Raw genomic sequence first — 26,094 nt, 5'->3', positions numbered from 1 at the left:
TATCAAATACGACCTATTAACGGCCCGTTATTGTCCACGAATAGTATGAACCATAATTGGCGAAATGATGATACGCCCCGTAGAAGGCCCATGGATCCTACGGTCCGTAAAAGGCCCATGAATAGTACGGCTCGTAGAAGGCCCATGGATCCTACGGCCCGTATAGAAGGCCAATGGATCCTATGGCCCGTAGAAGGCCCATGGATCATACGGCCCGCAGGAGGCCCATGGTTACAACAGTCCGTGTGTTGCCATGATTATTCTGACCTAGTTTCCAAAGATAGGTTATTGTGGCCACTAGAAAAACACAGAAAAAGAACTGCAGTGACTACAAGCAAACAACTAAACAAGACAATAAGGAAATAAATAAGCAAGCAATTAACGCTAGCCTATTACCGCTATTACACATATTACATCCACTGGGCATCAAAGTTTGCCACCAGTGCAAATATAGGGAACAAAGTTTGCCATCAAAGTTTACATACACTGGCCGTCAAAATTGGCAACCAGTGCAAATAAACGCGGCAGCAAAACAAGAGCATAACTGTAACAACTTCAGAAGAGCTTTGTCCTGTTTGGCGCTAAAATCCTCCAACGCTTGTTGTTGCACCAGAAAGTATGCATCTGAATGCTCCAGGGACTTCCGCAGTCCTTCTGCTTCTTGTCACAGTACAGCTGATCGATGTCTTTCAGCTTGTAGTTGAGACTCAAGAAACCGAACTGATTCAGACAGTGAGTTTGAATAGCTTGTGCAAGCGGTAGTGGCCAGTAACTCCAACACTAAACCAAGACAAGACTTTGGGGTTGTCTCACTGTCTTCGAGATAGTCTTCCTTAGCTATTTTATCAGCTTCGTTGGAGACCAACAAGGATGTGTCACTATCCTGAACCTTATCTGCATTACTTCCTTTACCATTGCTTGATAAGGCACTCTTCCTCAATATTCTGTTAGCATTCTAAAAGAAGAAACAAGCAGACACATAACAGTTTAGCATGTACTAGTATATGAAACTCATTTCGGTGAACCTGTTCATTAGTAAGGTCGACAGGATTAAACTACCAAGTCTTCTATTGTCATGTACTAGTACATAATAAAAGCATCAAACAAACATATATCTATGTCCTATGGTCACTGCATTGTCTTGCCAAATCAAAATAGAGACACGGTTCAAATCATATCAGTTCAAGACAAAGGAGTAGTGAAAGAATACAAAGCGTGGGAAACTACACGGCACAACAAGATTTCAGATGGGTACCATGGGTCTACATGATATGAGAAGTCAACTGTATATACAATTGAAATTGAAATCAACAGAGCTATTGATAAGAGCAAGCCTGTTAAAGAAACATGCGTAAACATACCTGCTGTGCCATTAAAGTTTCGACTGGATCCTTCAATTTAAAAATAAGTTTGTATGAGTAAATACAGTGATACAAGAGCAAAACAGTATGCACGATAGCAATCATAGTTAAAAAAGGCGCGCCTAAGCGAGCGCTTAAGTGCGCCTAGGCTCTAGGTGTTGGCGAAACGCATTACGCATAACTACGCTTAATCTGTGCATAACTGCGCATAAGCATGTGCTTTGGTCAGTAAAGCGCAAGGCGGTGGCAAAACACACAATTAACGCCTAGCGCTTTTTTGAAATATGATAGCAATGGAATCTTAAATTATAACAGTTGTTCTTTAGGTTTAGACACTTGTTCTACATGAACAGAGTACAGTAAGACGCAAGAATATATAATACTTAAAAATAGAAAATGAGCTCATAGACCTTACCACATTCTTTGTTCGGGAACAGTACAGAACAAGGCATTCCTAGTCATCGTCCAGTAAATGTGTCTCAGGAGAACGGAAGGGAATTTGATAAGTTTCTTTGCTGGTGAAGTACCTTTTCTTCAGGTAATTCCGATACTGCCACCAAGCATTCTTGAAGATAGTAGAGGTATTAGCACAGGTTACTTCATCCTGAGTTTCCAAATCGGTCCTTCTCTATAGATAAAATTTAGAAAATTTTCTGTATTATAACCATCATGGAGGTAGGATGTATGAGACAAAGCAAAGTAATTTCCATGAATAACATTACTTACACATAACTCCTTGGCAAACACCTGCAACTGGCATTTTCCTTCATATGCAGTATAATATTTCCAAGATGGGAAGATACGCACATACGATTTAACAACATAAAATGCGATAGATGCTAAAATACGACTACCTGGTTGTGCTTCCTCCACAGGAATAGGCGTACTAACTGGTGGAGTTGGGGTTCGCCGTGGTAGTACTGGCCCTTTGGGCACTGGAGCTGCCTTACTAACTACTCTTGTTTTGGAGCTCTGTGGTGGAGATGGTACCGTGTCAACATGAATTGGGTTACTATCTGCTGGGGTTGGGGTTAGATTGGGTGAAGCTGGTTCTCTGTCAATCGCAGTAGGGGTACAATCTGCGAGAGTTTGGGTTATGTGTGGTAGGGCTGGTTCTCGTGCATGTACAACCGAGGTGCTATCTCCACCAAGAGGCAGCACTGTTTTATTTGAAGACCATGTTTTTAGTCCGCTATATGCTGGCATCACCCGCTCCAATTCAAATGGCTGATAAACAGGAAACATAGTTGAATGTACAGACATTGTATGAGAGACAGATGCAATAGATAGTGTGGAAAAAAGAGGGCATCAAATAGTTGACATGTATATTGTTTAACTAAAATGGATAGCATGACATAATTTCACATATATGATGTCTATCTAAACTGGATAGCATAACATAACATAATTCAAAGATATGATGAATAACTAAATAGGATCGCATGACATAATTCACCTACATGTTATCTAAGTAATCGGGATCGCATCATTTAATTCACATATGTGATTTATATGCTAAACAGAGGGAATTAGATATGATGTCTGAACTAAGAACATGGTGTTGAATATTGTGTATATGATGTCTAATCTATGCAATGTAAGACACCATATGCATGATATGAGCAGTATAACCGTGCCAAGTGAGAGCATACACCTCGGTGGGGGAATAGGACTGGTCATCTGTCTCTGAATCCATCTCTGAGGAGCTATCGGGACCCAACAAGAGATCTGCTTCGACAAGTAGCAAGGTGAGATTCCGGCCTTCGGCATAAGATTTGTCCGATATCCTAGGATGTTGTTTTGCACATATTTCCCCGATTGGCGAGCATGACGACAATGCCAACGATTTGCATGGATAGGCCGACCTGGAAATCACGAGCTCCTCCTCATCCCCCAAAACTCCCCGGTGTACCTTCTATTCAAGGTGGCTCATCAGATTATTGCTGACAGCTCTCAACCTAGAGCAAGGACACCATGGTGAGCTCGCGACACACTTGGAGCGGTTCCACTCTTCACATTCATTGGTCAATCTCATTGTCGATTGGGGCAAATCCATGAGAACTCGGCCACCTCATTTCATCTTTCACCGCATCCCATATAAACCACAACTTCAATATTGTAGTATTCTGGAGATTTCTAAACTCAGTAGCGGTATAGACATGGTACCACAAAAATATTATAGAAGAAGCTTTTTATGCAGCTCTGACAACATGACAGTAAGGTGATCACTTCATAATTAAAGTGCCCAACTAATGAAAGTTTTTCCACAACCAAAAGCACCAGCAATAGCACATGTTCCTCCAAAACTAAGGGGAACAATGCATCAAGCACACGCTGGACCCATTTTAAAGCAGGTATGACTATAATTTAATGACGTCGAATGGAAATGAAAAACGAACACCTGAGGATGTTTGCTTATGTAAGAATAGAAACGGTGTTAAACCATTTTCATAAATTCCACAATACATGCAGTTGAATAAAAGTTGGAAGGCCCAAACGACATGAGTCAGGTGCAAAGGAAAAATAAACCATAAATACACATGCATCCTAGATGAACGTGAATGCAAAAACACGACGTGCGGCCAAAATCATCAACTAGATAAAGAAATAATCATAATATGCTTCATGGATTAATCTGGAGCCTGGACATGTTTATCATTGATCCAGACTAATCTCAAATGTGATTTTTTAGCTTATAAATACATGGTTGAATGACCACAGCAATTTTTTGCCAGGCGGCAGTTTAGTGAAATATAATTGTTCATCTGCAGAGAAAGCACGTCTGCTCATGCATTGAATGTATAAATTGGCAAGTTTTCTATTTTGGTGTTTGAGGAACTATGAACCGGTAAGTAGTTTGTGCATTCCTTCTACTCGTCTACCTGATAACGAATTCTCTGTAGTCATTTTGGTGCAGTAGACATGCAATGTAAAACCCCATGATTGTCAGCCGCGTTTGAAAGCTCTATGGCAGTCAATCTAACAGAATCGAGTAAATAGCACCGGCGGTCTATGAACTTGCACTGCGGGTGCACTTTAGTCACATAACTTGCAAACCGGAAGAACCCGTCACAGAACTTGCATTGTGGGTGCAATCAAGTCACACGCGCCAGCTGAACCGCGCCGACGCCCGGTTTTCTCAGTACTTTTGCAGAAAAGTCCTTCGCGATATTGTTTGAGGGCCGTATTGCAATCTCTATAGATTTATAACCGAATCAAACCCTAGTTCCCAAATCGAAACCAAATCCCTAGTTCTCGTCTGTCCTCTCACACCTACGGCGGCGGTGGTGACGGCAGCGAGAGCTCGAGCGGTGGCGGCTTTCCTGGCTGGAGTTGTTCCTCCTCCCTCGGCGGAAGTAACCGTGGTGCCGCCATCATTGTGGCGGACAGTATGGCAGGCGGCAGCTCGGAGAGCGTGGCACTGGCCAGCCGCGCCGTCGCCGGCGTCCGCCATGGCAGGTCTCCGGCGCCCGCTGTGGCATGGCCTCGCATCCGGGACTCGCGTTTGTTTCCTCAAGAGGTGTGGCAGCGGGGCGAGCCGGAGTTGCGGCCGGAGTGCGGGCGGGTTGTCATCGCTCGCACTGCTGGCATGGCGGCTCTCGAGGGAGATTTCTATGGCCGTGTCCTGTACGCCACCATCATTGGACAGCCGCGGAGCGTGGTGACGCCGGAGGCACTAGCGGCGGCGATGGAGTCTCACTGTGCTGTCCGACGGACGACAACCAAGGTGGAGGTCACTTGCCCACCATTCCATTTTTTCGTTCGCTTCGAGGCGACAGATGATTGCACTCGTGTGGTGCACGCGTCGGAGCAGCTTCGTTGTTGTGGCAGCAGGATTTCTTTTCAGCGCTGGTCAAGCTTCTCGCGTGGCAAGCCGGGGGAGCTCAAGTACAAGACGTTGCTGAGTTTGGAGGGGTTGCCGGAGGAGGCTTGGGATCCACACACCGTCAACCTGGTGCTCGCCGGTGTCGATGGCGAGCTCATTGACATGCTCCCGGCCACCAACAAGTGGGTGTTGCCGGTGACCGCGTGGCTGCGCAACCCTTCAGGTGTGCCAAAGGTGCTCACCGTGGCTGTTCCTGCACCTCCTACGGGGCCATGGAAGCCAGACTCCGACGACGAGAACGCACATTCACTGCCGGCTCCAAATTCTCCCACAGAGCGTGCAACCGTAGAATTTCCAGTGATTATGCAAGTCAAAGAGGTCGTCGATCATGGCCCATTGCTAACTTAAGGCTTGGCTGTAGAATTTCTCCCTGATGAAGATGAAGACCTTACCCGGAAGCATACTTTCACCACCTGGCGCGGCAAGATAGATGGCACTGGCCCTGGACAATATGGCACAGCTTAAGCGATGATCAGTAGTTTGGTGTTTTCATTTGAATTTGTCGGTCTGTAATGTTGAATGTGAACTTGTCGTGTCGTGTTGTTAGTTTGTTACTGTCAGTTTGATGTTATAATCCTGAATGTTGTTTGTTACAACTGTTGTCGCTTATGTGAATTTGCTTATTTTGTTTCATGTGTGCAAAAGTATGCTCTACATATATGATTGCAAATATGTAGAAGATCGGTCCATAATTTCAGCCACAGTTTAAGTAGTAGTTCAGCAGAGTTTCGTATCCACCAAAAGACCAGTACATAACACTACAGAAGTTCAATTAGTTGCCACTTCATACTACAACAAAATGAAATTGTAGCACATGTCCACTTGATACTACTTAGTACTACTAGTTCATGAGAACATAAGGCATCTCAATCTTCTGGGTGACCTGGAACTCATCTTGGGCTTCCTCTTACACATGTTCAGTTCTACTTGTTCCTTCCCCAAGTAAGAGCCACTCCATTCCCCTAGTTTTTCTTTTCCTTTTCCCTCTTGTTCTTGTAGAATTTGTTCTTCCTCTTCTTCTTGGTTGGTCTGGTTCATGTCCATGTGCTGGTCCTCTTCCTGCTGCCACTGACCCACCTCTTGCTCCTCTTGCTCCTCTTCTTCCTCTTGCCCCTCTTGCTCCTCTTGCTCTTTGTGTTGTGTGTGCTGGTTCATCTGGAATGTTGGCCCTAAGCTCAGCAATAAATGCACTTTCATCTGGAATTCGGTGCATCCAAGAAACAGGTACTCCTTGTGCTGGCCCCTAAACACATAAATAAATAAGATGAGGACAGGGTCAATTTCACCATATGTTAGTTCATGTCATTTGTGAAACGAATTATTTCACCAACTGTTTTATAAGTACCTCATGTGATAAAATATGTACCATGCTGTCTTGTACTTGTGTTGGGTCCAAATGTGGCCTCATAGTTCTATGTTGAATATGCTGACAACATCAACAAACACTATGTAAGTAAAGGATTTAATTAATTTTCTTTTAGTAAGTAGAAAAAGTAGAACTCATAGTTAATATTACTGGAAAGTCAACATCTCCATTCTCATCAATAACCATTTTGGACTTCTTTTTCTTTGCCTTTTCTATCAGCTGCTGTACTAGTTCATTCATTTTGTCAGTGGGCTTTCTCTTCCTTCCTATAGAACTTTTTGCTGTAACTAGATCATTTGGCTCTGCAACATGCTCAGTTTGCTTTGGAACTTGCTCAGGCTGCTCTGGAACATGCTCAGTTTGCTCTGGAACTTGCTCAGCTTGTTCCTCATCATCCCCACCCACTTCTCTTATTACAGCAGCTTTCAACTTTGAGCAGCCACTTCTGTTATGACCAGCTTCTTTGCAGTAACCACAGTGCATAATAGCACCATGCCTGCTTAGTTTGGTGCCATCTTCACTCTCCTCAGGTTGCTGCCTTCTGTTCTTCCTTCTCCTTCCAGCTCTTCTCTCATATAGTGGTGGTAAAATAGGTGTTGCAGACACAGCAGCCCACTCATCTTTATCTCTAGTTGGACATATCTGTACCCCATAAGCTAGATAGTATGTTTCCACAGTGTAACAAGAAGAAACCATGGTTTCAGGTTTAATCCTTTCATGTCTGCAACATGCACATGCATGGCTGCAGGGAACACCTGTGAGTTGCCACCTTCTGCAAGTACATGTATGCATATTTAACTCGACTATGTATTGCTTGTCATTGGACAAAACACCAAAGACACCCATGCCTGACTCCTCAGGATGACAATTGGCAGACAACTCTATATTTTTTCTTAATTTGTCTCTGATTTTGGGAGTTAGATTGCCTGTCCATTTTTGAGTAGCTTCTTTTTCTTTGACATATGCCTGTGCATTAACTGTGATTTTATCCTCTCCAACATGGAGAACACAGGTAGTTCTCTAGCTTCTAGTATGTACCTAGTGGAATTCAGTAAGAACAATAGTCAGTTATTGCAGTTATAGACAGGCAATTAAGTAAGACAGACTATTAAGTAAGACAGGCAATTAAGTAAGAACAACATTCAGTTACCTGTTGAAAACTTCACATGTGTTGTTCAATAGAATGTCACATTTAGGAAGCTCATGAAAAAAAGCCCTTGACCATTGATTTGGTGCTTTATCTTCCAACCAAGCATAAGATTCTGGGTTATCTTGCTTCAGTTTCTCCATGTTTAGTTCAAACATGGTTGGTGCAGTGGATTTGGCACAAGCCCACACTTGTTGTCTTATTGTCTCACCTTTGTGCACTGAATGCAAGTTTTGGTATAAGTGTCTCACACAAAACCTATGCTCTGAGTCACAGAACTGCTCATTTACAGCCTTGATTAGCCCCTAATAGAGGAAACCAGTTATATCTTAGTTTGTATGAACTGAATTGCAACACTGACACTAACATGAACAGTAACTGAACATGAACAGTAACTGAACATTAACAGTGATTTACCTTCTGTTTGTCACTCATGATAGTGATTGTGCTTGTGTTAATTATGTTGAGGTCTTGCTTCAGTGTACAAAGGAACCAGTTCCAAGATGCATAACATTCTGTCTCCACCACTGCCATTGCAATAGGATAAATTGAGTCATTGCCATCAATACCAACTGCAGTGAGTAATTGGCCACCATACTTTATCTTTATGAACGTGCCATCAATACAAATGATTGGCCTGCAGCCCTTCAGCCAACCTATATTACAAGCTGCCAAACTTAAGTAGCAAGTACTAAATAGGCCATTCTCTAGGTTCAGATAGAAAGATGACCCAGGATTGCTATGTCTTACTTCTTCTGCATATCTCCAAAGCAATGAGTACTGCTTCACCTCATCCCCACGCACAACTTCCAATGCTGCTTTCCTAGCTCTCCCTAGCTTGTGCCTGCTAACTTCCATGTTGAATTTCTTCCTGACTTTTCTTGAAAAGGTAGACAGTGAAATCTTGTCATTGTCTCTGAACTTCTCTACATATTTATTGGCAAGAAAAGGTGTTGTTAGTTCCTTCACATCGCAAACTTTTTCACATGTATGCTCTCCAACATAAGTCTTTACAAGGAAGGACTGTGTCCTGTTGTCATTGACAGCCACAAGCTTCCAAGGGCAACCCTCAGAACACACAGCCTCAAACCTTTGCTTGTTATTTCTTTTCTTCTTAATTTGCACCCTGTTCTTTACTGCATATTGTGCTATAACTTTCCTAAGTAGATCCACTGAATCAAATACCATTCCTAGCTTGAACTGAGGGTTTTCCATGTCAACAGTAGGGTTAAATGTTTTAAACCTATATATAGGTTTCTTCTTCTTTTTCTTTGCCTTGTACTCCTCATCATCGGAGTCACTTTTATGTCTTTTCTCCAAGTCATCCTCTTCTGGCAGTTGCAGATCATCCTCATGAACATCATCTGACCCAGGAACATGCCTATATTCAGCTCCTATGTTTTTGCCCTTCTCAACCATAGCATCATGCACAACATCATCTACATTCTTATCATAGTCCTTATCATCCTCCTCCTCCATTCCATAATCACTGTCGTACCAAGTAGGATCAATGTCTGAATCACAATCGTACTCTTCTTCTGAAACTTCTGAATTCTCTGACACATTTGATTTTTCTTGGCCCTCTGACCCATCTGCATCTGCTTGTTGCTCTACAGTAGATGCATTTTCTGAACTACCTGCCACTGTCTCTGATTTCATCTTCCTAATCTTCTCTGTGCTAAAAGGGCTCATTATAACTGTAGGTAGTGCAGGGGAACCTTTAATTGCAATGTCATCTTCCTCCTCTTGATTCTGTTCTCTGATATGTTTAACAAACAGAACCAGTACCTTGGAGTAAACAGATGCTCTGGCCATCTTTAAACAGTCATTTTCCAAGTTAATTTCCACCACATCTGCAAGAGTTTTACCAGGTGGGCACCATAGCATAATTTTCTCCTCATCGGGATAATTAAGTTGTGCTAGCATATAGCAGATCACATCATTACATAGTGTATTCCTGTCCAGGTTGTCAAACCATGTTATCTTCTCCTCCAAATATGTCAGATTCACTCCTTTTCCCGCAAAAAACCCACCATGATGCACCTCCACACTGAATTTCACCGAATCATACCCTACATTTGTGAGCGGAGGCAATATCAGCCCAACATGCCCACACAATATGAACTAACCCTAGGATGCAGCCCAACATACAAAAAGAGGTAAAAGAGGTACCAACCATGTCAAGTACCTAGTACTGCACATCTCAGACCTATAACTATTTAGATGCACCACCAGTATTTCATCTATTGCGTGAAGGAGGAAACCCTAACTAAAATTGGGGGACGGGATAGGGGGAGGGGGAAACTCACCGTAAGTCGGACCCCCATGCCATTCAGTGCGAAGAACCGGCAACTCCACCGTCGGATGGAACACCGTCTGGACCGGCACCCTGTTCGCCGACGATCTCCATGACGGCGCGGCGCCGCCTGTCTCCTCTCCCATCGGCAACGAACAGAGGCAGCGAGAGAAAACAGAGGAGTGTTTCAATGCGGCATTGCTTGAGACTTCAGGGGGCTATCTGCAAAAAAAGCGGCCGTCACGTGCGACGCGCGTGACCTGAAATCAGAGAAAACCGGGCGTCGGCGCGGTTCAGCTGGCGCGTGTGACTTGATTGCACCCGCAATGCAAGTTCTTGACGAGTTCTTCCGGTTTGCAAGTTGTGTGACTAAAGTGCACCCGTGGTGCAAGTTCATAGACCGCCAGTGCTATTTACTCAACAGAATCTAAATGCAACTTAATTTTGCAGCTTAAAACCTCATTAAGTTCACTTACATGTATGTGGTGAACTTGCCATATAAATCTCTAATACTTACATGTATGTGGTGAAAGTCAGACCTCGTAAGAACCAAGCACAAAACTGGCAAGCAGATACAGAGGTTGCTGCATATTTTTCCATAAATGATGCTCACACCAACTTACTTATATGACATAGACATCTGAACAAAGAGGCTCCGGTGGTGACTGGTGACGCACTTAATAACACGTACTAACATTTAGTATCGACTAAGCTAGCTCTGAAGATGGCATTAAACTAAACACCAAACATGGTTGCTATGGTTAAACATGACAGAAAAATAAAAAGGTGAGGGGATCAGGTTCTTGTTCTCACCATTGACGGTAGCACTTGATGCAGATATCATGGCTGAAGTTGGGCGGCACAACCGGCACAACCCCTGCTGTTTTTTAACTCCACGCAGACCTCCCACTCCTCGTCTATGTCAGCATCAATCTCAGAGACCGACCTCTTGCTCGCTACTAACTCTGAGCAGACTGCCCTCTGCTCGTAGCACCCCTTGTTGCAGTCGAACGAGGGGAGAAAATATAACATCTATAGACAGACAATGGGCGTCAGTATCATAGGTCCAAACTGTAACATAAAGCTACACAATTCCCACAAGAACACAAGTGTAGTGACCACAATATGCCACGAAGTCTTGAATCAAACCACACAAATGCAAAGACTGAGCCTTGTAGCCGAGGATCCGAGGAGGTCGAGTGCACTGCTGAGGCTGCAGACGGTTCACTGAGCTGAGGAAGAGGAAGAAGTGTGCTTCGGGCTGTAGGAAATCAATATCTGCAGATACGCCCATCATAGTCCGGAGACACGATGTTAACAACGCCGGCATGCTGGATGTCGGCCTCGAGCACCTTGAGCAATTCCCTAAACGACCTTCGAGCGGCGCAGGACGCAGGGCACCATCGTCATCTCTTCCGCTCTCTTCCTCGGCAGCCAGAGCCACGACGCACTGCAGTCACGGATGCCATCTGAGCTGATTCCCCCTGGGGGTGGCGGCTGACATCGGCGGCGCAGGGAGGTGGGTCGTCCGCATCGGGGGAAGAAGGATTGGGTCGGTTAGCTCTTTCTCTTTTTGATCTTTTTTATGTTTTTTTTCAGATCATTAGCGAAACGTTTTTTCCACCTAAGGATGGCAGTGGTGGGTAAATATTTGCAACTTTATTAATGAAAAGTGACGGTGAATCCGACGAAAGCAATGCGTGTAGGCAAAGAGGTAAAGAAAAGACTAGCAAACAAAAATGCCCGTGCGTTGCACCGGGTGTACAAAAAATAAATATATGCTTAGAAGTTGAAAAAAATTACCACTAAAACAACATTGCAATCAGTCAAACAGCCATATCATAACAAACATTTCAAACGATTTTGGTTTAAAATAATTTTCAAACAATAAATGCTTTTTCAGTTTGTAAATCCTGTACCATTCTCAGAAAACAAACTAATAAGTAAACATGGATATGCTCTTACTTTATTTTCCACATGCCAATTTGAAACAATTTTTGTTATCAAAATCGAAGTACAGTATCAAAAGTATTGGGATAAGATTTTCAATCAAAATTGATGAATGATTTTGGTTTAAATAGTTAACAAACAATGCAATTAGATCTCATTGTTGCATGCCTAAGGCTCAAACCCAAGAACTGCCATGCATCCATAGTGAAGAATAACAATTCAAACCATCAGCAAATTCATTCAAAAAGATTGGCTGCTTGTACTTCATTTAGAATTCGCAACCAAGAGTCAAGTCATGGGTGTAGGTAAGTTTCATAGCTTCAAAGATATTTCACTTAGCTAGAAAAATAGTAGGAAACTAAAAAAATGAAATTAAATCAATGGTCATGGCTGGCTGTCAAGTAGTGTTAGTGTTGGGAGACAGTGATACAACTAACCAACGAGAAACGAACTTGCTACTTAAATTGCTTCCTGGTTAAAAGAATAGATCCCTTAATTCTCAGATATAAAGATGGACATCAACATACACATCATGAGCCAATCTTAACCTCCCTAAGATGTACATATAACACTATTTTCAATTGAATCACATATCACATGCATACTTAGTTACTGTCCCATTCTAATTCTTTGATGTAGATTCTCAAGAGTGGAAGTATTTCTCCTTTCTCTTGCTCTATGCGTCTCTTCAGCTCTCTTAAAATTTGCATTGGCCCACTTGTTCCGAAGATAGTTTTTCCCAGCAAATCCCTGCATATACAGATGTTCTTCACACCTAATGGTGGAAGGTTTATTTGCATGTTTACCAAGTGTGAGGAATCAGTCAAACCCGGTGACCTGAGTTGGGGTGCAGAAAATATCAACCAATGTATCATGAATTAGCATCTTCTCAACTGGAATGTCATCCACTAATTGCTTTTCATGTACTGTACTCGTAGTTATTATATATGGTAAAGGTGCCCGTACGTTGCAACGGGCATATTCGAGTGATTCAACATCATGGTATCTAACATATGGATATTCATGCACCTATATGGCCTTCTCGACTTTCTTTTGGCGTTATAGCATTAATTTTTTTGCTATTTCAAACCTCCCCCCTCCCCCTCCAGTAAACCTATCTTCTATTTGCACCATCGCTAGTCTTTTGTTCTGCAATTAACATTGTAGAGCAGAATACAAAATTAATTTAGGTGAACAGATGGAACACATTCAATATTATTCGAATGTGATGTGTTATTTGCTCATCCACTCCTATAGGCTTCTTCCAGAATATATGTGCAGATATTATATCAGTGTGCTCTATATAAGTGCAACTGTCAGTAATTGACCATCGACATGAGCTTTGACTCCATGGTCACTACGTAATACAGGAAAAAGAAAAGGCCAATATTGCATTATTGCTTGACTGTTACTGAAATTTGACAGGAAATCAAGTAGCGCTACCTCATCTTCTTTTGGACTCTTAGAGCATATATACAACAGAAACAGGACAAAAACTAACCAAGAATATATACATATCCATGTGCACCACTTTCAGAATATATGACATATTGACTCTGAGATATCTAACTTTTTTTGTTTCCATGCATTCAAGAAGCGCTCTATTACTTTCAGGATCTTATTCCAAGTTTAACTTGTTTACAAAGATTAAAAATTATGATGTAGCATGATTTTTCTATGACATCCAAAAAAATTATGGTTATACATATCAAACAGGCAACACAAGTAATTCTTGGTCCAATTCTAAAATGGACAGGTTTGGATCTGCTAAAGAACACTTTGTTTCTCCTGTTCCATAACCTAATGACCACACTTAAGCATAGATAGGTTTGTATATATGACAAAAGAACAGCAGGCTCGAAGTAATTAATCACAGGTAGGGAGGAAGCAATGTAGATGATGGGGGCTTAGCTTACTTGTCAGCGTAGTGGAGGAGGTAGACGTAGGTGATGGAGCTTCTGCACCTCGGGTGACTGCACCTCCATGTTCATACAACCTACGGCGCACGCAAATAAGTCTGAATATACACGGCGCGAGACGACGGGAGGATTCGACTATGACCACATGAATGTTGTCGGAGTCTACAAGCGCTGGCCATGATGGCAGGTCGTCCTATAGGTGCTCGTCCGTACCCTCCCTTCTCTAGGCTCTCTCAGGCCGTGGCGGCGGAGATCCGTCAGGGACGAACGGCCACGTCTCCAATCACTGAACCCAACGATGCCCAAGCCCGACCGCCGTTGCGTTCATGCTCCCGAGACGTCCTGAGCAGCCCTTGGATTCTCCTGGAAATCAATCAACACCTGCAGACAACAAACACCTCAATGTCATCGCACCGTTCGCCAAACCAACCTCTGGCTCAAGAAAGAGGAGTAAACAGACATCTGATGATGAACTTACCTGCCGCATAATAGGGTCCGTTAGGATGTTTTGGATTTCAGGGTCCTGCATAGCTTTGCCCTGTCTCTCCTTCAGTTCCTCTGGGGTAAAGTTTGCTTCTGTTCGCCTTGTTGATCTGCTGAACACATCTGAGAATGGACAGCAACGGTTAGGAGCTGCTTGGTGGAATCTAAGATGAGAAACCAGTGACTGATTGACAATCTCTTTCAGTGCTATTTACCTCTTGACACCATCAAGCAGCTCCTGGTTACTTGGATCATGCTTTAGGCCTTCCTGATAAGTTTCCATTGCTTTGTCATACTCTTTCATGAAAAACCGGATTGTGCATTTCCCTTGGAGAATGTAGGATCTAGCTCGATGCACTTCTCGGCATCCGTTCAGGCATGGAACTCAGCTTGGTGTAACAGGCAGCCCTGTTGCTGTATACCTGAAATATACAATCCACACAAACAACAACTTAGCAGTTATACCAAACCCACTACAGGACAAATCTATACTGCAGAAGCACCTGATGCACCAGTCGTCATCGACAGGCTAATTCAAAAGGCGTATATATACATAGTTTGGTATGTTCTCCGCATTATTGGTTAATCTTATGCGGGTTCCCGTCAGATGTAAAAAAAATTCTTCCCAATATAACTGTGAAATGGTTTCAAATAATTGTTTTGCTCAAGCAATTGAGCAACATAAAACATCAAGGAATTACCTTCGGATCCTTCAGGTTTCTCCTGAGCGCTTCAGTGTAATGCTTCACTGCTTCTGGGTATTTTTGCTGCTTAGGGAACTCATTACCTGCAGGGCAGTAGCAAGAACAGAGAACCTCATCATTAACTACCCTAGACTATTAGGGGCAGAAAAGCAGTGTTAACAGTATAATTCACGCAGCTTACCTTTCTCTCGCTCCTCATCAGCTTTTTATGGATCATAATACTCTTGTTGCTCGAGCTCCTTGTTTGCTCGTTCAGCATCATTTAGTATTTTCAGGGTATCTGGGTTTGATGCTCAGTTAGAGCCTTCTGGAAAGTCTCAGTGGCAACATCGTAGTCTTTGGAAGACTTGGCAAGTTTGGCAAGAGCAGTTGCTTTCCTTGTCAGTGCCCTTGAGAGTTGAGACCATCTTGAAGTCAGCACAGTCAGCATGAAGTTCCCTTCCCCTCTCAAAAGCCGTATCACAGTCCTTAATGCAATCATCATACTGGTATTTGGAGAAACAGAATATTAGCTCTCAAATCACCAGAGGCATAAGTAATCCGAGAGGGCTCCTGATTCCAATAATTAAGTTAAAACATGTGGCAGTGAAAAATCATAGCAACACTACTGATTTACGAAATCTACAGTTCATTCAAGCCATGTAATATCATACAGAGCAAGCCCAATCCCCCAAAAGATAAGAAGGCAGATATATAGAGATAAATTTACTGTTGTTATTAAATATTGATGAATGTGTAAGGATCGCCTCGACGGTGAAATCATTCTAAACTACCAGTAGTCTCTATCAAAAAATACCAATGTGTCTCTAAAACGCCCATGCCTGTGCTCCGAGCCACCGCTGCTGCTGACGCCTCCTGGCATCATTTTCTCTTAACTTGGTAAAATATGTTTTCAGTTGTACACATATGGTGCCAGCAGTGTGAATACTTTAAGATGAAATGATAAAAGCAAAAGTGCTGCTATATTTAATCCTACAAAAACAATTCAAGACATGTTTGTACTAAATATGTTAAATGCTAATACCAAGAGCATACCAATTCATCAAGAAGGGTGGTGAATTTTGAGCAGACAGCGCTAGAAATACAAAGCCTTTAAGATGTCCCTTCGAACATGAGATGCGGATAGTTTGTATTTATTGAATAGGCTGTGCTCCTGCCATTTATACCTAACAAATGATACAAGTTCCCCAGTTGCATCAAATTTTTTAAGTTATTCACAGGGCATACAAATCTGCATCTCAAACTCAAAGGTGCGGCATACAAGATTTTGTTTACTCACAGTAACACAACTTTTTTACACAATTCATACAAACAATTGACCGAATGGCACTCTCATTGAACACGCATTATCAAACACGATCGTAAGCACAGAACAAACTCACCTCCATCTATCTCTTTGAACCAGCAAAGATATCTAAGCAGCAGCCACTGCCACTACCTGCCCCCGTACCACCAACAACAAAAGTAGCCCGCCTAATGAGACATCGCAGCTTCAAAATGTTGGGGATGGATGGTAAACAAGCAGAAACATCATCAAGAAGGGTGGTGAATTGTGAGCAGACAGCGCTAGAAATACAAAGCCTTTAAGATGTCCCTTCGAACATGAGATGCGGATAGTTTGTATTTATTGAATAGGCTGTGCTCCTGCCATTTATACCTAACAAATGATACAAGTTCCAGTTGCATCAAATTTTTTAAGTTATTCACAGGGCATACAAATCTGCATCTCAAACTCAAAGGTGCGGCATACAAGATTTTGTTTACTCACAGTAACACAACTTTTTTACAGAATTCATACAAACAATTGACCGAATGGCACTCTCATTGAACAGGCATTATCAAACACGATCGTAAGCACAGAACAAACTCACCTCCATCTATCTCTTTGAACCAGCAAAGATATCTAAGCAGCAGCCACTGCCACTGCCTGCCCCCGTACCACCAGCAACAAAAGTAGCCCGCCTAATGAGACATCGCAGCTTCAAAATGTTGGGGATGGATGGTAAACAAGCAGAAACATCATCAAGAAGGGTGGTGAATTGTGAGCAGACAGCCCTAGAAATACAAAGCCTTTAAGATGTCCCTTCGAACATGAGATGCGGATAGTTTGTATTTATTGAATAGGCTGTGCTCCTGCCATTTATACCTAACAAATGATACAAGTTCCCCAGTTGCATCAAATTTTTTAAGTTATTCACAGGGCATACAAATCTGCATCTCAAACTCAAAGGTGCGGCATACAAGATTTTGTTTACTCACAGTAACACAACTTTTTTACAGAATTCATACAAACAATTGACCGAATGGCACTCTCATTGAACAGGCATTATCAAACACGATCACAAGCACAGAACAAACTCACCTCCATCTATCTCTTTGAACCAGCAAAGATATCTAAGCAGCAGCCACTGCCACTGCCTGCCCCCGTACCACCAGCAACAAAAGTAGCCCGCCTAATGAGACATCGCAGCTTCAAAATGTTGGGGATGGATGGTAAACAAGCAGAAACATCATCAAGAAGGGTGGTGAATTGGGAGCAGACAGCGCTAGAAATACAAAGCCTTTAAGATGTCCCTTCGAACATGAGATGCGGATAGTTTGTATTTACTGAATAGGCTGTGCTCCTGCCATTTATACCTAACAAATGATACAAGTTCCCTAGTTGCATCAAATTTTTTAAGTTATTCATAGGGCATACAAATCTGCATCTCAAACTCAAAGGTGCGGCATACAAGATTTTGTTTACTCACAGTAACACAACTTTTTTACAGAATTCATACAAACAATTGACCGAATGGCACTCTCATTGAACAGGCATTATCAAACACGATCATAAGCACGAAACAAACTCACTTCCATCTATCTCTCTGAACCAGCAAAGATATCTAAGCAGCAGCCACCACCACTGCCTGCCCCCGTACCACCAGCAACAAAAGTAGCCCGCCTAATGTGACATCGCAGCTTCAAAATGTTGGGGATGGATGGTAAACAAGCAGAAACATTATGTACCTCTATAGTCTGCGCACCAGCTGCCTCACGAGACCGTGACACCCTCACCCTTTGCTTCCGGTTCCTGCACCACAATAGCCGTGACCGTATCCCTGACCAGCACCTCATCGGCCTTCGTCTCTGGTTGATGCGCAGGATGCACCTTGGTTGTGTCCTCGGACCACCACCTCCCCGCTCTTCACCTCTGGTTCCGGCACCTCAGGTGCTTCGGACACCACGACATCCTGCACCATGGCGTGCGCCTCCGCTCTCACATCCAGCTTACCCGCTTGTTCCAGGTCAACAACTTCCGGCGGTAAAGCATCAACCATGATCTCCTCCCGGGCGTCCTGGCTCCAAATAAAGGTTTTGTGGAGGAACGCGTCCTGGCTCCCAGCGGCCGCGAGGGCCTCCAGCGCAGCGTCCAGGAAGCCGACGGCGGCGTGGGATAGGGCCAGCGTCCTGCGGCGGTCGAGAGTCACCAGCCTTACCAGCAGTTGCCACCTTCTTGTTTCGGAACCACCCCCCCTGGCGATCTCCTCTTTCACACAGCCGACAGCTCACCGCAGCTTGTGCATATACTCAAACACCTTGTCTGCGTCCCTGGCCTTCGCGCTGAGCTCAAGGAGCAGGGCGAGCTCGGGCTCTTCCGGTGATGCAGTGGAGGCCGCCATGTGGGCCTCGACCGCGTAGGCCTTTCCAGCCTCCCCGGCGCGCCGGAACGCGGCAAGCACGAGGCTGTAAGACCGGAGGCGCGATGCGAGGCCGTACTTCTGCCGCATGGAGGAGACGAGCCTGAAGGCTTCGTAGGCGCCCTCGGCGTCTGCAGCGACGATGCAGGCGAGCGAGGTGATGGTGGCCTCGGACGGGGGCGCCCTGGCCTCCAGCATGCCAGCGAACACGCGGCGCGCGGCGGCGGCCGGGTGGACGGGTAAGACGGCGCCGTCCGCAGAGGCGAGCAGGTGGAGGAGCTGGTTGCTCTGGTGCGCGGCGAGGCAGAGGTCGGGCGCCGCGTCCGGGCCGGAAGCGGCCGCGTCGAAGGTTGCCATGGCGGCCGCGGCGTCCCCGCGGCAGGTGCAGTCGGTGGGCATGCGCCCCTTCCAGCCGGTGGATAAGATGAAGAAAGGAGCACAAAATGCAGGGGTTAGTTTGCAAAATCAAAACGTTTTTGTAGGTTGAATACAAAAAACAGCAAGGGCTTTTTTAAAAACTACCGCAACGGTGATCCTCAATCCTTGCTTTATTATTAAATTAAAAAATTAAAATTAAAATAAAATAACTAGTTAAGTACCCGTGCGTTGCTATGGGACAACAAACTTACGCGTCGTTCACCATCATTATTGATCTCCACTGCCGACTCAACCTTGCTGGTTGTCTCACCACCATCATTGAACGCACAATCACCCCGTGCTCTCCCTCATCATCAGCTCAAGAGAGGGTCGTCGTCTTTTGGTAGCCCTAACAACCTCTCTGCTTAGCGCACGCATCCCATAAAATATTGGCTTATATTTTCTTCTCCATACGACATACTTATCATCACGAGTCACTAAAAAAGTCTACCACGGTTTCCTTATTAAATCTCGTTTAGCAATTAGAAATATTGGCCACCCAAGAAATACCGGCACAATGCAACAGAAATAAATTTAAGCATAGAGATGATTTTTTGAGTTGTCGGTATTTATCTAGTTATAAACAAATCTTGTAATTTTTATATAGTTATGAAATATCTTGTAACCCACGAGCATGTGTTCAACACACAAGTCAAATTTTTGTGTGTGTTATGTTGCTTCTAACTACATTGCCACAAATATGACATTATGCTTAGTCCTCGCTCGGAAGCTCTCTGGCTTCCCAAACAGGCCAACTTCTCGGCCAGCCAGCTTTGCACGCGAGCTGGGGTCGCGAAGTTGCTGGTTCGCTCAGGAAGTTTTCTTCATATCAAAATGTTAGGTGCACCACTCCCATAAATTCAAGAAACTCCAGCTTCTTCGTTTGGAGGAGATACGCTTCCGCACCTCCGCGAAATTACACTACGGGAGGATTGGGCTCCGCAAAGCAGGCCCAAACCATTTGGCACCCCTCCACACGTGGAGCAGGAGAGGATCCCAACAGGCGCTTAGTTCCAAAACATCTTATGCGCTTTGTACACTTGTAGATCATCAGGTTACAGGATATAAAGAAAAAAATAACAGTACCACGCTCGCATGTAATTTTAGCATGGATTTAGGAATCACCAAACAAGCTTACATAGTGAACCATCAGAAGCTCGACATATCAGAATTAAATCAGATCCTCATCGGCTGTAGAATTTTCGCCACGTCAAAAAACCAAGCAAGGATCACACAAACAAAAAAATTAGCCAACAACATAAGAATGTTTGTTTAATGTAATTTATTTATATTCATAAACCATACCATGTTCTGATACATGTACATATATTTACCCCGCAGATACGGTATAAGACATTATTATAGAACAATTTATCATTTCTCCCATCTAGCTATGTTTCCCAATCTCCACTCCATCCCCTGGAGAAATAAGGTTGACAGTTTCCACCCTTTTTATTCGTTCATGGAATTTTCATTTGGCTTAGTCGCTCCTTTGAAAAAAAGGTTCTCTATATTAAGATAATCCTCTTAGTAAAACAATGTGGTGCCCTTTGGAAACCAATCATCAATAATCATGAGACACTTAGGAAATTTACACTGAAACTTGAACTTTTGTCTACTAATCAGACGATCCATGCTAACTACAGACATGTACTCCACATAATAGTATTCATTGTGAATCCTTGTCTATGCCCAAAAGAAGAACAATATAAGAGGCTCTGCAATACTGGAATAAATTTTGAAGATCGCTTAGGGTGAAAGTAAGCAGAGGCCATAGAATAAGATGATAACGTCGATTAGGAACCCTACGACCAGACAAGATTGGTTAATAATTTACATAATTACTACCACAGATTGCTAGCTAATAACCAAACAACCTGTAATAATTGTAATAACCACACTTTGCATATATATATGTACGCTGATAGAATATGTGATATTTGAAAAGGCAAAAAGTAGAACATGAAAGGGGCTATTGCTTCAATTCTTACATTAGGACTGCAGAAATAAATATATCCGTGCAATTGTTAGTACGTACAAATATTAACCAAAAAATGCACGATTCAGTTAACAAACAACAATGCCATGAGTTTTGCTACTTGTCTCTGCCGTAAAATGGTGGAATGGCACTAAAAAGGATCTAACTCACCTGTTGATTGCTTTCCCCCAGCCCCCAACAATAAGAGAGCAATGCACACTTGCTAATTGATCTCTACAAAAATAAATGCTGCAGAGCTTCAACACTTACTTGCAAGAAGATATAGAATCCCACAACTAACATTTTTTTGGGTGTAAGCTCCAGCAAGAGGAGGCATACAGAACCACAACTAAATAGGATCAATGCACCGTTGCCAACACTGGTCACTGATTATCTACTGACATACCGAGACGCGACAAATTAAAAATCAATTACCAAAAACTATAAGTAAACCAATCCAGGCTTTACATATTTGCTATAGTAGCAGTCATATGAATAGAACATCAAATGGAAACTTCTGTGCTTCCTCCTCTTGGTTCCAATAATCATCGTCGTCAAACTTGATATTCTGCAGAGTAGGCCATGTGTGCCATAGTTAACAATATGGAAGACAAATAAATGATGCTTCGTTGTCCATTTCATATTGGGTACCCTATCCTATCTGTTGATGTGAAGGACCACACATGCGTCCTACAGTTTTGCCAAAATCATGAACCTTTTAAAACCATTTTTTCTACCGCAAAGAAAACATCAGTGAATAAAATTCTGAGGTACTAACCTGATTATAATCGTCATACCAACTTTCTTCCTCTCCCACTTCCCCTCTGTCCTTATATCACCATCTCTTTCAATCTTCCCCTCTCCAATACCCAATATCTATCACCATGGTGTCATAACCTCACTATTTCTGTAGTGCGTAATGTTAAACAGATTACAAGACTTCAAAGCAGTAATAAAGTATCTATAATAGAAAGATGTTCTCAAGATTGATTCCAACAACTTGAAATAAAACTAAAAGTTAATGATGGATTGCCTTATGCTTCCCTTCAAGTTTCTCATATACGTCAAATGACTGATCATCTGGCAAACAAAGATGACAAGTTCCATGTAAAGGATCAATGTATGTACACTTGAATAATATCACAACTGTAGAAAGAAAATGTGAGTCAGCATCAGTCAAAACTTAAACATAGATAGCGACACTACCGGACTCGCGGGCTATGCCTACGGCCACGGGCCGTCGGCATAGGCCCCTAGGCCGTCGGCATAGATCTATGCCTACGGCTGCCGTCGGCATAGACCCGTCGGCGTAGATGTCGTCAGCGTAGTTTGTCAGACCGTCGGCATAGTATAGCCGTCGGCATAGGGGCCTATGCCGACGGCCTGCCGTCAGCCGTCGGCACAGTATAGCTGTCGGCAGTGTTTTTCATCTGACGGCAACGGACGGCGCCGTCAAAAGCGCTGACGAATCACGCAATGCCACGTCGCAGGGCTATCCCTACAGCAAAGCCGTAGGCATAGATGAGTCTTTGCCGTCGGCATATCTCTGCCACGTGGCAGCTGCTGGGTTATCCTGGCAGCAGGGCTATGCCTACGGCAAAGCCGTCGGCATAGATTTTGATATATGCCTACGGCTTTGCTGTAGGCATAGATGTGCCACGTGGCAAGCCCTGGTAACTCCTGGGCGTATATATGCCGACGGCTTTGCCGTAGGCATAGTTTTTTTCCCCCTGTTTTCTCTTTTCCAATTCATTTGACAGCATTTCAAAACAGAACAATATGAAATTATGCAAAAATATGACAATTCATCATGTAAACATACTCAAGTTAATCTAAACATACTCAAGTTCACCATCATCATCTAAACATACTCAAGTTCATCAGATCATCTAAAGATCATCACCGACGGAAGTTCATGAACATAAAAGTAGTGCAAGACATGAAACATGATAAAAGTAGGAATATGAAAGGCATGGCACGATGGCCACATGCACGGAATCATCAAGCAAGAGCACCTCCGCCAAAACCACCACCTCCGCCAAAAGCACCACCTCCGCCAAAACCACCACCACCACCTCCGCCAAAATCGCCATCACGACCACCACCACTCTGCCAGATCGGAGTGACTGGGGTCGACGGAGCAGGAGTCGAGCCACCGGTCGCCTACATGTTTCAGAAAAGATTCTAACGGTAAATATGATATGATAGTGTTTCATGAACGAGAACTAGTTTGCCAGTAGTTAGGAAAATGTACTAACCGGACCATCACTGCCTAGTGCCACCCATTCATCGAACGTGGGCACGTGTGGGGGTTCTCCCGCAGGTGGTGGTGGGGGTCCCATTTGTGGTGGATCCGTGCGGTTAGTCCAAGACGCCAACATAGCCTGAATGTTAGTTAAACAAGCAAACTAGAAGATCAGAAGGAATGAAACTGCAAAAATTTAGCTTGGTTTTAAGAGGGCAAAAGTAACCGTCATCATCTGACGGTTGTAATCATCGTTTGCCTTCACTCGTTTCAAGTACTCCCGCACCTCGAGATTCCTATGCTCGACAAACTCCTTATATGCCTACATAATTTAGGTTGTTTCTAAGTGAGCAATGCTGAAAATAAACTGAGAATGCAAGATAGAAAAAGATAAAGAGGAAGTACTTACAGCATGCTGGCGGGCTAAGGGAGTCTGTGAACGCCCCGTACTCTCTAACTGGCTCTGGTTGGTAGCCCGAAGCTGTGTGTACGAGATCGAAGGAGTGATCAAGCCATCGAAACATGGATACCGGCCATTCTTCTTCCCCTGGATGGCCACCACCGCCGTGTCGTCGATCTGAGACTGGGCGACCTCAGCAACAGGAACATCCGGATGTAACTCCTGATAGTGATGAATGTAAGACCCCAGGTGCTCCTCGGTCTTGCCGTAGTACTGGCTCTCGCCCTCCTTGCGATGACTCCGCTCGCGGGCCAGCTTCCACGACTCCATGTCTGAGAGCGGCCTCTTCAACTTGTCCTCCTACAACGTCAAATAGAAGTCAGCCATACATAAGAACATGACGTAAAGAAGAACAAAAATGCATCATGCACATAGATATACCTTCATGGCCTTGAAGCCCCAGTGGTTCCTGTTTCCTTGGCCGTGTGTCCCGTCGTCTCCACGGTTAGCCCGGGCCTTGATGCTCTTGGCGGCAAACTCTGCATCGGCGCAGAGCCACCTATCCACCAAACTCGCCCATCCGTCATGCCTTCCATAGCACCAACGAGGAACAACCTATGCAAATTTTGGAAGCATGACATGTGAGCACGAAACATATAGTTGACTGCTTGAAACAATGAAAAGTTAGTAATAGTTACCATCATGAACTGCTCCTTGCTCAAGGTAAGTCGTAGCTTCTGCGCTTGAGTTTTGGTCATCTTTTGGTGCAGGTAGTAGTGGTAGTACTGCGAGACGGCAACCCAGCGCACCTCGTACTGCAACTGACGAGCTTTCTTCTTCGCAGCCGCAAGCAAGACCACGTCGGGTCTCGCCTTGTGCTCGTCAAGAACTCTATAGAGTTGCTGCAATCATGCATAAACCAGAAGCAAACAAGGCATGAGTTGAGTGATTCAATGTTAAACTATGAACGAAACTGAAGATAAGTGATTCAGAAGAGAACTTACCCAAAATTTGGTGATCACGGCCTTAGCGGTCGTCCCGTACTCCGCGTTGCTGCAAGCCTCGTAGTGGGCCCAGCTCGTGGCCAAAACCCGCTGCTGCGGGTCCCTGTCTGGCCGCGGGCAGAATAGGCCAGGCCAAAACTCCTTCAACAGGACAGTGATAAGGCCGTTCGGTTTACGGCCCTTTCCGCGAAGGATCCAGTTTCTGCAAAAGAATCAAATGATTACCATGTGTACAATAAGAAAATGTTGTCATGTGTTGAAAATATGATTGAGAGGCACTTACTCTGTCCCCACAGGTTCAATGAGCCACTTGTGCTCCTCGATAGAAGGTGGTGTAGGTAGTCCGGCATTACAACGCAGCCACCCCTGCGAAGAACCCGGTGGAAAGTCACCCCACAACGCGGGATCAACCTCCCCTCCACCCTCCTCGCCCTCCTCCTCACCCTCCTCCTCGGCCTCCTCCTCCTCACCCTCCTCCTCGGCCTCCTCCTCCTCGCCATCAGGAACATACTCCTCCTCCTCAGACTCAGAAGGTGCCTCTGTATAGGAGGGCATCGAAGAAGACCCTCCTATTTCAGACATGGCCCGGAGTTTTTTGCCCCGGTTGCCTCTCCCCCCACCTCCTCCTCCTCTAGGGGCTCTCCCCCCACCGCCTCCTCTAGGGTCTCCTCCCCCGACCCCTCCACCTCCCTGTGAGGTGTCATCCTCGCGTAGTCGGGAGGGAACCTTTTGGGCTCGTCCACTCCGAGTAAGTCCTTTAAATTTACTGAGGAAACTAGCGCCGCTGGACTTGCCCATGATTAGCAAACCTGCATTGAGAAGAGAATAAACAATTAGTAAGGATATCAATTAAACAAGCATACAGGAAAAACATTAATACCAGAAGAGCACATTAAGCATACTATTGTAATGATCATTAAAAGAACTTACATTTTCTAGAACCCATATGAATCATCACTATTGTAATCTATTTGTGGACCGGTCTCATCATCACTATCACGCATATCTTCTTCGTTGTCTGACGGAGGTGGAGGCTCTTCCTCATCGTCAGCGTCTTCATTTAACTTTTCAAGCATAATTATGTCTCTTTGATTCACAACTGCCTCACCATCAATCCGTGCGTCGTCGTCATTATGTCATGGGGTTTATGTTGTAGTAATCATCATCGTTCGGGTCCGGTAGCTTACCATGCGGCGACACCTTGAACACAACTTCCCAACCCTTTAGGTACTCTTTCTAGCATGGGTAAGCCAGATAA

General features: G+C 44.1%; 1 protein-coding gene, 1 long non-coding RNA gene and 1 pseudogene across 2 annotated transcripts; 1 reads left to right on the top strand and 2 right to left on the bottom strand.

The window, feature by feature from the left end:
• The first annotated feature begins 4,752 nt into the window (after positions 1–4,752).
• Positions 4,753–5,774, top strand: LOC147967827 (uncharacterized; annotated as a pseudogene).
• A 380-nt stretch (positions 5,775–6,154) lies between these two features.
• LOC147967826 (uncharacterized) lies at positions 6,155–7,182 on the bottom strand. The gene is made up of 3 exons (XM_087523269.1): positions 6,753–7,182; positions 6,593–6,674; positions 6,155–6,490 (listed from the first exon to the last, which is right to left on the bottom strand). Exons 1-3 carry the CDS (start codon positions 7,094–7,096, stop codon positions 6,155–6,157), a joined length of 762 nt encoding a protein of 253 aa, XP_087379395.1. The 5' UTR covers positions 7,097–7,182.
• Positions 7,183–23,448: 16,266 nt separating this feature from the next.
• On the bottom strand, positions 23,449–23,896 carry LOC125527154 (uncharacterized). Its single transcript, XR_015603304.1, has 3 exons — positions 23,842–23,896; positions 23,659–23,754; positions 23,449–23,571 (listed from the first exon to the last, which is right to left on the bottom strand). It is a non-coding gene; the product is annotated as an uncharacterized LOC125527154 (long non-coding RNA).
• Positions 23,897–26,094: the final 2,198 nt, after the last annotated feature.

The sequence above is a fragment of the Triticum urartu genome, chromosome 5A (genome assembly GCF_056163025.1).
Source record: "Triticum urartu cultivar PI428250 chromosome 5A, HENAU_Tu73, whole genome shotgun sequence".
Taxonomy (NCBI): Eukaryota; Viridiplantae; Streptophyta; class Magnoliopsida; order Poales; family Poaceae; genus Triticum; species Triticum urartu.
The sequence above is the reverse complement of the archived record's forward strand: the minus strand, read 5'-3'. Positions and strand labels throughout refer to the sequence as shown.